Source organism: Cricetulus griseus, chromosome 5 (assembly GCF_003668045.3).
Source record: "Cricetulus griseus strain 17A/GY chromosome 5, alternate assembly CriGri-PICRH-1.0, whole genome shotgun sequence".
Classification (NCBI taxonomy): Eukaryota; Metazoa; Chordata; class Mammalia; order Rodentia; family Cricetidae; genus Cricetulus; species Cricetulus griseus.
The window spans coordinates 55,461,635-55,475,624 of record NC_048598.1 but is presented as its reverse complement, the minus strand read 5'-3'; the positions used below and the strand labels follow the sequence as shown (position 1 = coordinate 55,475,624).

At 46.3% G+C, this 13,990-nt stretch overlaps 1 protein-coding gene across 4 annotated transcripts in view; it reads right to left on the bottom strand.

Annotated features, from left to right (window-relative positions):
- Positions 1–13,990, bottom strand: part of Atp2b4 (ATPase plasma membrane Ca2+ transporting 4) — a 97,246-nt gene that overhangs the window by 16,658 nt on the left and 66,598 nt on the right. For all 4 annotated transcript variants that reach the window (XM_027417581.2, XM_027417578.2, XM_027417577.2 and 1 more), the window contains 8 exons: positions 13,254–13,468; positions 12,703–12,945; positions 11,277–11,518; positions 10,048–10,279; positions 8,845–9,024; positions 8,098–8,185; positions 6,242–6,348; positions 6–197 (listed from right to left, as the gene is read on the bottom strand). In XM_027417581.2, the coding sequence (XP_027273382.1) occupies positions 6–197; positions 6,242–6,348; positions 8,098–8,185; positions 8,845–9,024; positions 10,048–10,279; positions 11,277–11,518; positions 12,703–12,945; positions 13,254–13,468 (1,499 nt within the window). The remainder of the gene's footprint in view (positions 1–5; positions 198–6,241; positions 6,349–8,097; positions 8,186–8,844; positions 9,025–10,047; positions 10,280–11,276; positions 11,519–12,702; positions 12,946–13,253; positions 13,469–13,990) is intronic.

Sequence of the window (13,990 nt, the reverse complement as noted above, 5' to 3'; positions counted from 1 at the left end):
CCAACCTGAGTGATACAGGCTCCAGTGAAAGCCACGATCACAGCTACCACATTGACAGTGAGCTGGAACTGTAGGAACTTGGAGATGCTGTCATACACATTCCGTCCCCACATCACTGCTTTCACAATGCTGGTGAAGTTGTCATCGGTCAGGATGATGTCTGACGCCTCCTTAGCCACGTCTGTGCCTGCAATGCCCTGAGGTGGGAGAGGAAGGCAGACAGTGAGCAGCTAATCAGACAGTATGTGGTATACTCTGAAACCCAGGGTCTAAGAACTTGGACCTCTAAGGAGCCGCAGAACCAGGCACAGGCACTAGAGGTCACTATAGCCACAACAGAAAACAAAGGGGCGCCACTTCCCTGCTGCTCTCCAGAAGAGTCCCTCAAGTGATCAAAAGGCGGCCTGTTGTCCCCTAGTCCCTCTCAGAGCCTCTTGCCAGCACCCATGAAAAGTGTGTGCACAGGGAACTGAGTCTTCCTCACCACCTCTGCTCTTAGTTCTGAGGAGACCCTGGGTTGAAAAGGCCACACAATTAACAGAGAAGTGATGGGTTGATAGGTATGTGTTGGAAGTGGTAAGAAGCCTGGCTAGGCTCCCACTGTGGCCACTGGGTCCATGTCTGCTTGGTGGTAGAAGAGAGACTATTACACATCTGGACCCTGAAATAATTGACTGACTGCTGTCCCAGATGAGGAATTAGGCATCTTTTAACAGTCCTTTCTCCTACCCTACTACCCCCTCAGCCTTAGCATTGAAAGTGAGGGGGCAAGTTCTATCTGTTCTATCTCCAAATTCCTACATTTCTTTCAACACAAGCAGGATTGAAATCCATGTCTCCCCCAGCACCTTTTTGAAACCAGTTTGTTCTAGGAAAAGTGGTCTCATAGCATACAATGTTCTGTCCTTGTTCAAAACCTTGTCGCTGGGGACCTATGAAGGACTTTTGAATAGATATGTCTGTCAATGGCTGAAAACTTTCTAGGCTGAAAACTTTCTAGGCTGACAGTCCATGTCTTTACAGTGACCCTGGATTCATGTTCCAACTTGCCCCCCGGCAAGCTTTCTGCTCAAGACTTACTGGTTTATTAAAGGTAAAGTGATTCCCCTGAATCACTCATTCCCTTTTACAGTCTGGGCTTTTATTCCCTTTTAGAGTCCGGGTTTTTTATCCTCATCATTTCTCTAAGCCTGAAACATCCTCCTTCACTGTATGTTTGAATCCTACTGATCTTTATTATCCAATTCAATTAAATCCCAACACCCCAGCACATACGTTACTGTTGTACCCAGTTTTCCTCCTCATCCTCTTCTTCGAGACAGGGTCTCATGCAATCCAGGCTAGTCTCAAATTTACCAGGTGGCCAAGGCTGGCCTCCAATTCCTGAGTTTCCTGTTTCTACTTCCCAAGTACTGGTGCACATTATCAATATGTATTCCTATCACACATCTTGCAACTCCTAATTCACAGGAGCTCATTCTTTTTTTTATAAAATCTTTTAATTTTGATTTATGTGTCTCTTCTCTGTGTATGCACACATGTATGTAGGTACCTGCAGAGGCCAGAAGAGGGGGCTAGATTTCCAACATGGGTGCTGAAAACTGAACTCAGGTCCTTTGCAAGAGCAGCAACTGCTCTTAACTGCTGAACCACCTCTCTAGCCCCAAGAACTTATTCTTTATTTTGGTGTGTACTAGATTATTCTGATTATCTACTAATATTATTTTGCTATCTAGATTATAGCGAATGAAAACTGTCTAGATAAGAGCATATGTCTCAGTTTTTTGATGGGACCCATAAATGGGAGTCCATTCCATCTTGGCACAAGTTCAGAGTGCTCAAATAACTCCTATTGTCCTTAAGACATTAGCTTAACTGGCTGGAGGATGTCTTGGCTTTGGTGGTGAATGTCTCCTATCTAAGGCAATAGACTTGTGCCCAGGCAAGTTGGACTACTAGATTACTATGGGAGTACCTGAAGGATTAAGGGAAGTAATGACTTTTTGCCCCTTATACATGATACTAGAAGTCTTCTGCCTTTTGTCCTCATTGTTGGTTGAATACATAAGATGGTGCATGAATAAAGAAAAGGCATTTGGTATGGATGATATCCTGTGTCTCTGATTCTTAACTCTTTTAGCTAGCCTTTTCCTCATCCACCCCCCCCCAACTCAGGAATGGACCCAGGGCTGCTTGGCTGGTTCCAACCACAGCCCCCCAAAACACAGTTCATGACAAATTTTCTATCAAAAAGTTGGACAGTATATGGAATGGTAGGTAGTATGCCTATAATCCTAAGGCAGGAAGATGTACACTTTGAGGTTAGGTAGGCGATCCTGCCCCCTTCCACCAATCCTCAACAAAGCTACATGCTGCCAGCTGGTACACTGTGAAAAGAAACAAGGAGAATAGTATGTTTGCATCTACTCACTACTGTGAAATAATCTTCAGGCTACACTGTTAGCTGAAGAGAAGAAAGGTGGGAAAGAAAGTATAGATGCTACCACTTATCTAGGGGGATGGAGTAGAAATATATTGCAGTTTTTTTTTTAAAAGATTTATTTTTGTTTTGTGTGTATGGGTGCTCTCCCTGCATGTCTGTGCACCACAGCTTTGCCTGGTGCCTGTGGAGACCAGAAGAGGGCATCAAATCCCCTGGAACTAGAGTTACAGGTGACTGTGAGCTGTCATGTAGGTGCTGGAACCCAAACCAGGTCCTCAAGGCAAGCAGCCAGTGCTCTTAACTGCTAAGCCATCTCTCTATCTCCTATTTAATTTTTGTTGTTGGTATTGTTTGTTTTGGTTGGTTGGTTTTTCGAGACAGCATTTCACTATGTAGCCCTGGCTGTTCTAGAACTCACTATGTAGACCAGGCTGGCCTTGAACTCACAGAGATCTGTCTGCCTCTGCTTCCCAAGTGCTGGGATTAAAGGTGTGCACCACCACTGCCTGGCTTATTTGACTGTATTTAAAGGAAGCAAAAGAAGACCAATACAAAACTTAAGAACAAATGTTTTCTAAGGACAAGCACACAGGGATATGAATTCAGTGTCTAGGCTGAACCTAGTTTTGTGGTACTTCTTTTACAAGAAACTATTTTGTGCAATTAGAACACAGAATTCAATTAGAATCCATTCTCTAAAATGGAAAACACTTGACATAATAAATGGCTGTGGCCAGCCATTTGCACAGCTCTAGAAACAAAAGTGGCTCCAATGAGTTTTCAGTAATTTGCTTTATTTTTTAAAAGATTCACTTATTTGTGTATTTTATGTATATGAGTACTGCCTTCATGCCTACCAAAGAGGTAACCAAATCCCCTTATAGATGGTTGAGTTGTCATGTGATTGTTGGGAACTGAATTCAAGGACCTCTGGAAGAACAGCCAGTGCTCTTAACCACTGAACCAACTATTTACCCCTCTCCCTTTTGGGGGGGATTTTTTTGAGACAGGGTTTTTCTGTTGTAGCCCTGGCTGTCCTGGAACTCACTCTTTAGTCCAGGCTGGCCTTGAACTCACAGAGGTCTGCATGCTTTTGCCTCCTGAGTGCTGGGATTAAAGATGTGCACTACCAGTGCCTGCTTTGGCCCCTATTTTTTTTAAAGAAATTATTTCATTTTATGTGCATGAGTGTTTCACCTGCATGTATGTCTGTGCACTAAGCATATGTCTGGTGCCTCCATAGACTGGAAGAGGGTATCAGATCTTCTGGAAGTGGAGTTACAGGCAGTTGTGAGTCACCATGTAGGTGCTGGGACTATAACTTTGGTCCTCTGGAAGAGTAGCCTGTGTTATTAATATTCCCAGCCTCTATTTTTTAAAAGATTTTATTAATTTATTACGTATACAGCATTCTGTTTCCATGTATATCTGCACACCAGAAGAGGGCACCAGATCTCATAAAGGATGGTTGTGAGCCACCATGTGGTTGCTGGGAATTGAACTCAGGACCTCTGGAAGAGCAGCTGGACTTCATAACCTCTGAGCCATCTCTCCAGCCCTATTTTTTTATTTTAAAAATTAAAGTTTTTAATAATTTGATGATATATTCCTAGTAAGATATATTTACAGGTAAAAAGACAGTAAGAATAATACTTATATCATGTGTATGTAATGATGTATATGTATCATTTATATAATATATATGTGTCAAACAATAAAAAAAATAGAAAAATACTTAGTTCGGTATGGTGGCACATGCCTATAAGTCCAGGACTCAGTAGGCTAAGGCAGAGGATAATGAGTTTAACGCTTTCCTGGGCTACATAGTGAGGCTGAGGCCAACCTAGGTCCATAGTGACACCCTGTTTCATAACAAAATGATGAAAGAAGGCTGGGTGGTGGTGACACACACCTTTAATCCCAGCATCAGTCTTTGGACACAGACTGATATAAAATTGGTGGTTCTCAAACAATAGGGCACACTAGGACCCCCAACTCCAGACTATCTGGTCCAGTAGACTCCAGTGGTATCTGAAAGTCTGCATTTCCATAGGTGTCCATGTAACTGCTGGTGCATTGGAAATTGGGATACAGTTTTTTTTTTTTTAATTCATTTTATGTGTATGGGTGTTTTGCCTGCCAGAGAGGGAGTCAGATCCCTGGGACTGGAGTTACAGATGGCTGTGAATTGCTTTGTGGGTACTGGGAATTGAATCTTCAACCTCTGATAGAGCAGACAGTGCTCTTGGCCACTGAACTGTCTCTCCGGGTCCACCTAGGACCCACTTTAAGAGCCACTGCTGTGGATTCAGAGCCTCCACGGATGCCTCACACAGCCATGATGTGTGGATCCTGTTTGGATTCTGACTTGGACAGATAAACCATAAAACCATTTATGAGTCAGTGAGGGAGATTTAAACACTGACTAGAATTTGACAATAGGAAGGAATTGTCAGGTTTTAAAAGTGAGAATTTTATTCTTTATATACATTTTATTGATACATATTACTTAGAGATATAGTCAAAATTTGATGAATATAAATGACAAAATGTCTTAGATCGACTACAAAATAATTTGGCTGGATAGAGGAAGATGGGGGTGGTGTATGAAGCAAGATGGGCCAGGCTGATAAGTACTGAAATAGAGTGACAGGCCTGTGGGGATCTATTATATGACTTTAACTTCTTAGGCATACTTTTAAAGCTTCTTAGAATTAAAACGGTTTTTTTGTTTATTCTTTTGGAGCCCCCTAGGGACTAGAGGAATGGCTCGGTGGTTAAGAGCACACACTGGCTTTGTAGAGGACCAGAGTTTGAGTCCCAGCACCCATGCTGGGTGGCTCACAACTGTCTCTGGCCTTCATGGGCATCAGCATACTTGTGCATATGCTTACATACATGCACACAATTACAAAAAAAAAAAAGAGCTCCACAAAGATAGGTTATTTTCTTTCTTCTTGGGATAGAGCCTTACTATATATATATCCAAGATGGTCTGGAACTGCCTATATAGACCAGGCTGGTCTTGAGACTGAGATGCTCCTGCCTCAATTCCCCAAATGTTGAGATTATAGGTGTGCATCTCCAAACCCCCTAATATGGCTAATATGGCACTGGCACACATGCACACGTGTGTGCCCGTGCACACACGCACACGCACACGCACACGCGCACACGCACACACACACACACACACACACACACACACCCCGCTCATCTTCCTGCTTAGATCACAACAACAGTTTGGCTTGGATAGGAGTCAGGGAACAATAAGCTCCCTGAATGAAAGGATGCACTTTGTACTCTGGGGACTCCAGAACCTCCCTGCACATCTGAATTAACTGCTGTGTTTGCAACGACCATCAAAACTCTGTCACCACCACCAAAAACCCCAAACCCAACCCAACCCCACACACTTGAGCACCCACCCAACCTTAACTGAAGCAGGATGCCTCTTTGGGATATTTGACTTATAAAGGAACTTGCCACAGGTTCTGATACTCATGGCCTCACATGTGAAGAGCACGGTAATAAACATGTCCTGTGTGGAAGCCAAATTTCCTGTGATTCACACGGGCAAACGCCCATCGCCACAGTGCTCTTGCTTTCCTGGGTGAGGTGCTTTGTGAGTTCCCCGACAGCCACCACCTTGTTTTTCACACACATTAATGACCAGGTCGGTGGGAGAGAGGGAGGTGGGAAGCAGAGTTCGGGTGGGATTGTGAAGGCACAGAAGCAGAAGCCTGTTCTGGCTCCTGATGGACAAGGTGACCCACGGGGAGACCCTGGGGAGTTTACCATGGCAAAGCCAACGTCTGCTTTCTTTAGAGCAGGTCCATCATTTGTCCCATCACCGGTGACAGCCACCACCTGCCGCTGTTCCCCAACAGTGCTGTCAATGATACCTGGGAAAAAGACACACACACACACAACAGTGAACACACACGTGCCATCTCAGGTTGTGGTGGTTTGAAAGAAAATGGCCCCCAAGGGTAGTGGCGCTATTAGGAGGTGTGGCCTTGTTGGAGGAAGTGTGTTATTGTTGGGGAGGGCTTTGAGGTCTCCTGTGCTCAAGCTGCTCCCACTGTCAGAGACCACTTCCAGTTGCCTGCAAGATACAGGACTCTCAGCTACCTCTCCAGCACCACGTCTGCCTGCGTGCCACCATGTCCCACTGTAATGTCAATGGACTGAACCTCTGAACTGTAAGCCACCATAATTAAGTGTTTTCCTTTATAAGAGTTGCCGTGGTCATGGTGTCTCTTCACGGCACTAGGAAGCCTAAGACAGAGGTCATGTGGCAAGTACTGTTTCCTATGAAAGGGACACTTTTAGTCCCCTCCCCCATCTCCTCCATTCTGTCTCTGCTCTCCCTCCTTCCTTTTTCCTCTCTACTGCCGGGTCTACAGCAACCATCCAAGGGCAAATGATTCACCAAGGTCATTCTGAGCTGAGAAGGCAGTCTTCGTCCAGTGCCTTACACATCAGCCAGGTATCTAGGAAAGCATGCCATGGCTTGAAGGCAGACATCTGGGTTCAAGTGTACCACTTCAGCCTAGCTAGGGACTAACACCCCCACCCCCAGCTCTAGACAGCTGTGATAGCCCACTCCTTAACCCCAGTACTTGGTAAGTAAAGGCAGGAGAATTAGGAGTTCAAGGTCATCTTCAGCTATATAGGGAATCTGAGACCAGTTTGGGTGACATGAAAACCTGTCTCAACAACTACCCCCACCCCTCCCCAGATGGTGGCTGTCAGGGAAATCACAAAGCAACCTCACCCAGAGAAGAAAAGAGCTCTGTGGTGATGCTGTTTGCCTGTGTGAATCACAGGAAATAGAATGTGTTCATTACTGTGCTCTTCACATGTGAGGCCATGAGTATCAGAACCTCTTGGCAAGTTCCTTTAAAAGTCAAATATTCCAAAAAAAGCTGGACGTGGTGGCACAGCCTTTAGTCCCAGCACTTGGGAGGCAGAGGCGGGTGATCTCTGAATTTAAGGCCAGCCTGGTCTACAAAGTGAGTTCTAGCTGTTACACAGAGAAACCCTGTCTCTCTCTCTCAAAAAAAACAAAACAACAACAAAAAAACAAATAAAACTAATAGACAAATGCATACATAAAAAGAGGCATCTTGGTTCAGACAACAACAAAGAACCTCCCAAACTCTACTAAAACCCCAAACCAAAAATCTCAACTCTATTATATCACACACTTGCCAGGGGCTCAGATGTTTGCTAAATTCAATGTCCTCCCCATTAGCCTGGGACCTCTCCTAGGACTTCCTTACTGGGGACAGGAGAGTAGTTTGGCTAATGTCTCTTTTTGTTTGAGACAAGGTCCTACATAGCTCAGGCTGGCCTCAAACTCACTATGTAGCTAAAGATGACTTTGAACTTTGGATTCTTCTGTCTCCACCTCCTAAGTTCTAGGATTACAGGTGTATGTTGATATTCTTAACTCTTCAATGGGTATGCTTTTTCTGTTCTTTTGTGGAGGGGAACAGTGTTTGGAATTGAACTCAGGGTCTTGTGCATACTAAGCAAGCTGTCTGCTACTGGCCACATATTCAGTGTGGCCAAGGATGGCTCTTTATCTGTCATTACCCTGGCCTACCCTCATCCATGGCAGGCACACACTCACAGGCTGCCCTCACCTTTCACCAGAGTGTGCTTGTCCGTGGGAGAAGATCGGGCCAGCACCCGAAGCTTGGGCCAGATCTTGTCCAGCTTTTCTTGTTCAACCTGCCAATACCAGAGATACCCGGATCAGTCAAACTCAGAGCCACTCTTCAGTGAAATCTTACTCCAGCTTCCAAGAGTGCTAGAACTTCATAGCCCAAGAGGGACCCGTAGCCCCTGGCCTCTGGGGAGATGGAACAGCCAATATGGCTTCACTGATGGTGACCATGCAGGCCCTTTTTGCTTTTCCCTCCCAAGTTCCTATCTGGGAGCCAGTCCTTATTTCTTAGCTCATTATAGGAGGAGGCCAGCTGGCTCAGGGGCTTCCAAGGAGCTTCTGGGGTCTTAGGGCTGATTCCATGTAGACTTGGAAGCTTTAGTCTATTCCATACTCATACTGCAACCAGCCTGTGACACCCACAGCCACAGGGCAGTGATACTGGAGGGGTGGGGTAGGGGGAAAGCAGAACAAAAAAATCATTCCATGAGTTTAAAAGCAGAAAGATAATGAAGTTAGTGATTCTGAACCCACAGGTAATTGAATGAAGATGAGACAACTCCCCATTCACCGTAAGAGCAGCTGTGGTGGGAAGGGCTGTTTCACTACGAATAGACTCCAGTTTAGAAGCCACCCACTTGATCCCACAAGCCCCAGTACTGCACACTAGAACCAGCCATTCCTGTGTAGGTGGTGCCCTTGCCTGCGCCCTCTGCAGACGTACCTCGCCCTTCTCATTGCGGATAAGCCTGTTGAATTCTTTTCCTTCTAAGCACAAGAAGTCATCTCCGGGGGTCAGAATGCCACATTTGGTGGCAATGGCCCGTGCTGTGTTGACGTTATCACCTGTCACCATTCTGACAGTAATACCAGCCCGTTTGCATCTGTTAATTGCATCTGGTACCTGAACAGAGTGAAGAGACAAGTGGTTATGAGATTCACGATACATGGCAGACTGGCCCTGGTTCAGCTCTCTCACTTAAAAACAGGACCAAGGCTATGTCTGGTCATTTTTATAGCACTCAGTGCCCTGTTGCTTTTGTCCGTCCCACGATGGGCATTTAAACTTCACTCATGACCTCACAGGTTGAAGGGGAATTTGCTTTGGGAGCCAGATGTGAATGGTTGTGCCTCCCTTTCCTCCAGGTTCCTTGGGGAAGCTTAGGCAGCATATGGTGATGTGGCCACTTGGCTCAGGGCCCAACCCATGAGCTCACCGTAGTGGCAGGATACTCTCCACATCTGATGCACAGGGGCACTGGTCTGTCTATCTGAGTTTTTCGTTTTTTTTTTAATCCCCTCAGGCACACAGAGATTGCTCAAAAGGAGTATGTCGTTGAAAGAAGGTGGCGAAAGAGTAAGTTGTCGCCGGGCGTTGGTGGCGCACTCCTTTAATCCCAGTACTCGGAAGGCAGAGGCAGGTGGATCTCTGTGAGTTCAAGACTAGCCTGGTCTACAAGAGCTAGTTCCAGGACAGCCTCCAAAGCCACAGAGAAACCCTGTCTCGAAAAATCAAAACAAACAAACAAACAACAATAACAAAAAAGGGTAAGTTGTCTTCTGGTTAATTCTGCTCCTGACTATTTCCAAGTACCAAGTACCAAATCCATGAAATCATCACTGCCTGTCTCTCAGATAGCATGAACCCTAGGGGATGCTGCCTTCTCCCGACCTGGCACTCCGCAGCTGAGGTGGGAAGCAGGTCTCGGAGAGTCGTTTGTCTTTGTAAGTGACAAGCAGTTAGGCAACATGTGTAGGATCACAGCCAGGCCAGAAACTTGCACTGGCTCTCTGTGACTCCCAGGTGGCTCCTTAGGTTACACTGGATATGAACCCTAACCAGTGGCCAATGGGAGACCAGCGCCCCTGCTTCCTTGCCCTTTCTCTTCAGTCTGGAAGAGAAGTCAGTCAGGCTGACAAGCCTCACCTCTGGGCGCACAGGGTCCTCAATGCCCACGACTGCAATGCAGGTCAGCTCAGTGAGGATTTCATTCTCATTGTCCCAGATGGGCTCTGTGTCGTCAAAATCCCGGTAAGCTATGCAGATAGTCCGGAGTCCTTCACTGGCCATGGGCTCAATGACACTGTGTACCATGTCGTCTCGGTCCTTACTTCTGAACGGTATGGCTTCTCCTCCCTTGTCCAGAATTCGATTACACCTGGGCAGATGCACAGTCAGAGATCAGTGTCTGCCACACCACATGACATGTTTCAATAATCACAGGCATTATGGAGATCCTGTATTATTCCTACAGACACTAGTCCATGCTTAATACATCTTTTATGTGTCACCTAGCTGAGTCTCACTCTCCCTTTCCCCCACCCTTCTACCTCCTACATGCGATAAGAGTCTCATGTAGCTCAGCCTAGCCTCAAACTTGCTATATAGGTTGACCTTGAACTTCTGGACAAGGTCTCTCATCCTGGCTTTACAGGAACTTGCTATACAGAACAGGCTGGCCTCAAACTCACAGAGATTCTCCTGTCTCTGCCTCCTGAGTGTTGGGATTAAAGGAAGGCAAAACTATGCCCAGCTTCTTTTGGTTGTTTTTTTTTTTTTTGAGACAAAGTACCCTAGAATGACCCTGAACTTGTAACCCTCCTGCCTGAGCCTCCCAAGCGCCCTGCTGGCTATGTACTTGTTGGGTTGACTGTAATAACTTCTAGGTAGCTTAGCTACTTTTGAAGGTATATAAAGTGTAATCGGCATTGAGAATGAGAAAGAGAGGGAGCACAGAAGCAACAGGGTTAGCTCTTGGTATGTGCAAGGCGCCTTACGCTCACTGACTCCCTCTAGCACAGTGGGATGGGGAGCCTTCTACTACCTCCATGAACTCGCTAGGAGACGGATGTTTGGGCTGCTCCAGGCTGAATCCTGGCAGTTAGCTACTCTCTCTATAAAGCAAGTTACACAAATTCACTGCGCAGATTTTTCTCATCTGCAAAATAGGTCAGAACAGTACCCACCTTGCCGAGTTTCAAGGATTAAATAAAAGGAACCAGCAAGGTTTTTAAAAGCAATGCCTGTCCTTAGTAAAAGCTCAAGTGTCACTACCTGGCTGGAGGGTCACTCGTCCTTCAGACTGGTTCGGCATGGGCCCTCAGACCTTCCTGAGGGGGGACCTCAAAGGGGGAAATGGGAGGAAGGGGGCTCACTTGCGCAGCATTATCTCAGAGGCGCCTTTGCTGAACATGCGGAAGCCCCCTTCCGGCTTCCTGATGACGGTGCTCATGGACTTGCGCACTGAGTTGAAGGTGTACACTTTGAAGAGCTTCTCCTCGGGCACTTCACTGCGAACTGCTTGGTAATCCTGCTTCAGATCTGTCACAAAGCCCAGCAGGGCACACTCTGTCTTGTTGCCTACCTGCCGGGGTAGGCCTCCCTCCTTTTCTGGAGGCTGAGAGAGAAAAGAAAAACAGAAACAAAAACAGACATGGAACTAATGAGTGAGATATCTGAACCAGAGAGAGAAGCTGGGCAGGCAAATTTGGTAGGCATCCCAGTGCCCACAGGGGCGCAGCATTTGCTTTTGTGACCTTGACTGATGGCCATATGGGCCTTGGGATCTTACAGTTGCTCTATGGTAATGAGGTGTCTCATCCTCTGGGAGTTTTTTGTTTTTTGTTTTTATAGATTTATTTATTTATTTATTTATTTATTTATTATGAATACAGTGTTCTGTCTGCAGGCCAGAAGAAGGTGCCAGATCTCGTTAGGGTTGGTTGTGAGCCACCATGTGGTTGCTGGGAACCAAACTCAGGACTTCTGGAAAAGCAGCCAGTGCTCTTAATTGCTGAGCCATCTCTCCAGTCCCCTTCCCCCCTTTTTTTGTGCAATAGTTCTGGCTGTCCTGGAAGTCGCTGTGTAGACCAGGCTGGCTTCAAACTCAGAGATCCGCCTGCCTCTGCCTCCTGAGTGCTGGGATTAAAGATATGTGCACCACCACTGCCCGGCCCTCTGGAAGTCTTAATCAGGTGCTCTCTCTGTTTCTGGAAAGTGAGTGATAAATTCTGGATAAGTGTAAGTCTGCTGTAGGCATCAGGTTCCTTCTTGGAGTCACTGCCATAGGTTCACCCTGAGCACATTCAGTCAAGAGTAAGAAACAGAATGCGGAATAGCAGATTCAGATGGGGTAGAAATAGAGGATGTGGTCGTTTCAGTGAGATTGGCCCCCAGAGGCTCATAGATTTGAATACAGGGTCCCCGGAGTTGGCAGAACTGTTTGGGAAGGATTAGGAGGTGAGGCCTTATTGGAGGTGGTGTGTCACTAGGGGGTTTCAAAACCTGATGTCATACCCAGTGTGCTCTCTGCCTCCTGCTGGTGGACTGAGATGTGGGCCCTCAGCTACTGCTCCCACGTCACGCCTGCCTGCCTGCCTGCTGCCATGTTCCCTGCTATGGACAGTCATGGGCTCTAACCCTTTAAAACTATAAGCCTCCAATGAATTCTTCCGTAAGTTGCCTTGGTCATGGAGTTTAGTGCAGGCATAGGAAAGTAACCTGGACAGAGTTATCTCTGGCAGAATGAATATTGCTCCCAGTCACCTATTCCAGGTCCCCAGGTCCAATGGGAAAGCTTACCAGAATCTTAGAAGTATAAGCGCTGTTAATAGAAATGCCATTGACTATGAGGTCCAGAACCTTGGGCGGGAAGATATCAGGGCTTGGGATCTGGTGGTAGTGAGTGCCCCCAATGCAAGCTTGTACCACTGTCATACGGTTCATGGTCAGTGTCCCTGTCTTATCGGAGCAGATGGCTGTGGCGTTGCCCATTGTCTCACAAGCGTCCAAGTGCCGTACCAAGTTGTTGTCCCTCATCATTTTCTACAAAGGAAAAGAGAAAGGAGTTGAAAGAGAACCAACAGAGCTCCCCAAAACATAGGCCAGAGGCTAAGTCCTAGCTAACATTTCTCACTTTGTTTTCTAGTCTACACAAAAATACAGGGTACTGTTTTTGTAGGCTTTAAGATTCTGCTGATCTATTTAAACAAATAACTGAGTGGTCATTTCCTAGGGCGAGGGACTAGTGCTGTTGGGGGACCACCTAAAGGGTATAAAGGACAGGGGAGCTGATGGAACCCCCTTTTGCATCTCTGTCCTTAAGTAACACACAGTATTTTTTCCAATCTTACCTTCACAGAGTAGGCCAGTGAGATGGTGACAGCCAGTGGCAGCCCCTCTGGCACAGCCACTACCAATACAGTGACACCGATGATGAAAAACTTGACAAAATACTGGATGTAGATGGGAGTACACTCAGGTAGCCACGCTCTGCGCTGTATCACGAAATTGTCAATCACAAAGTATAGGATCAAGATGACGACTGTGAGGGTAGACATGAGCAGACCTGTCCAGGGCAACAAGGCACATGAACAGGGGTTAGCTTGCTATATCTTTTCTGTAGTTTTTTTGTTTGTTTGTTTTTGTTTTTAAACTTTCTTTTTATTTCTTTTTTGTGTCTTTCACATCATGCCTCCTGGTCCCACCCATCCCCTGCCCCTTCTCCAAATAAAATTTAAGGAAAAAAAAGAAAAAAAGGGAGAAAGGGAAAATCTCATCACGGAAGCTGCAGTGTGACACAGCGAGTCATATGGTAATCCCCTTTATCCGTACATTTTTACATGTAGGAGTTAATTGAAAAGAATCAGTGGTCTGGTTTGAGGTCCCTGCTACACCATCAACACTGGGCCTTCACTGGGACTCTTCCTGGATATACTGTTGCTGGCTTGTGTTGTGGAGATTGAGCAGTCAGTCCTGGGTCCACAGGACTGACCCCCTTCCCCACCTGTGCTCCAGCAGATCACAGAAGGGATGGATGTTGGGGTGGGGCAACACATAACCCTGGCTCTGGGCCTGGGTAGTTGCAGGG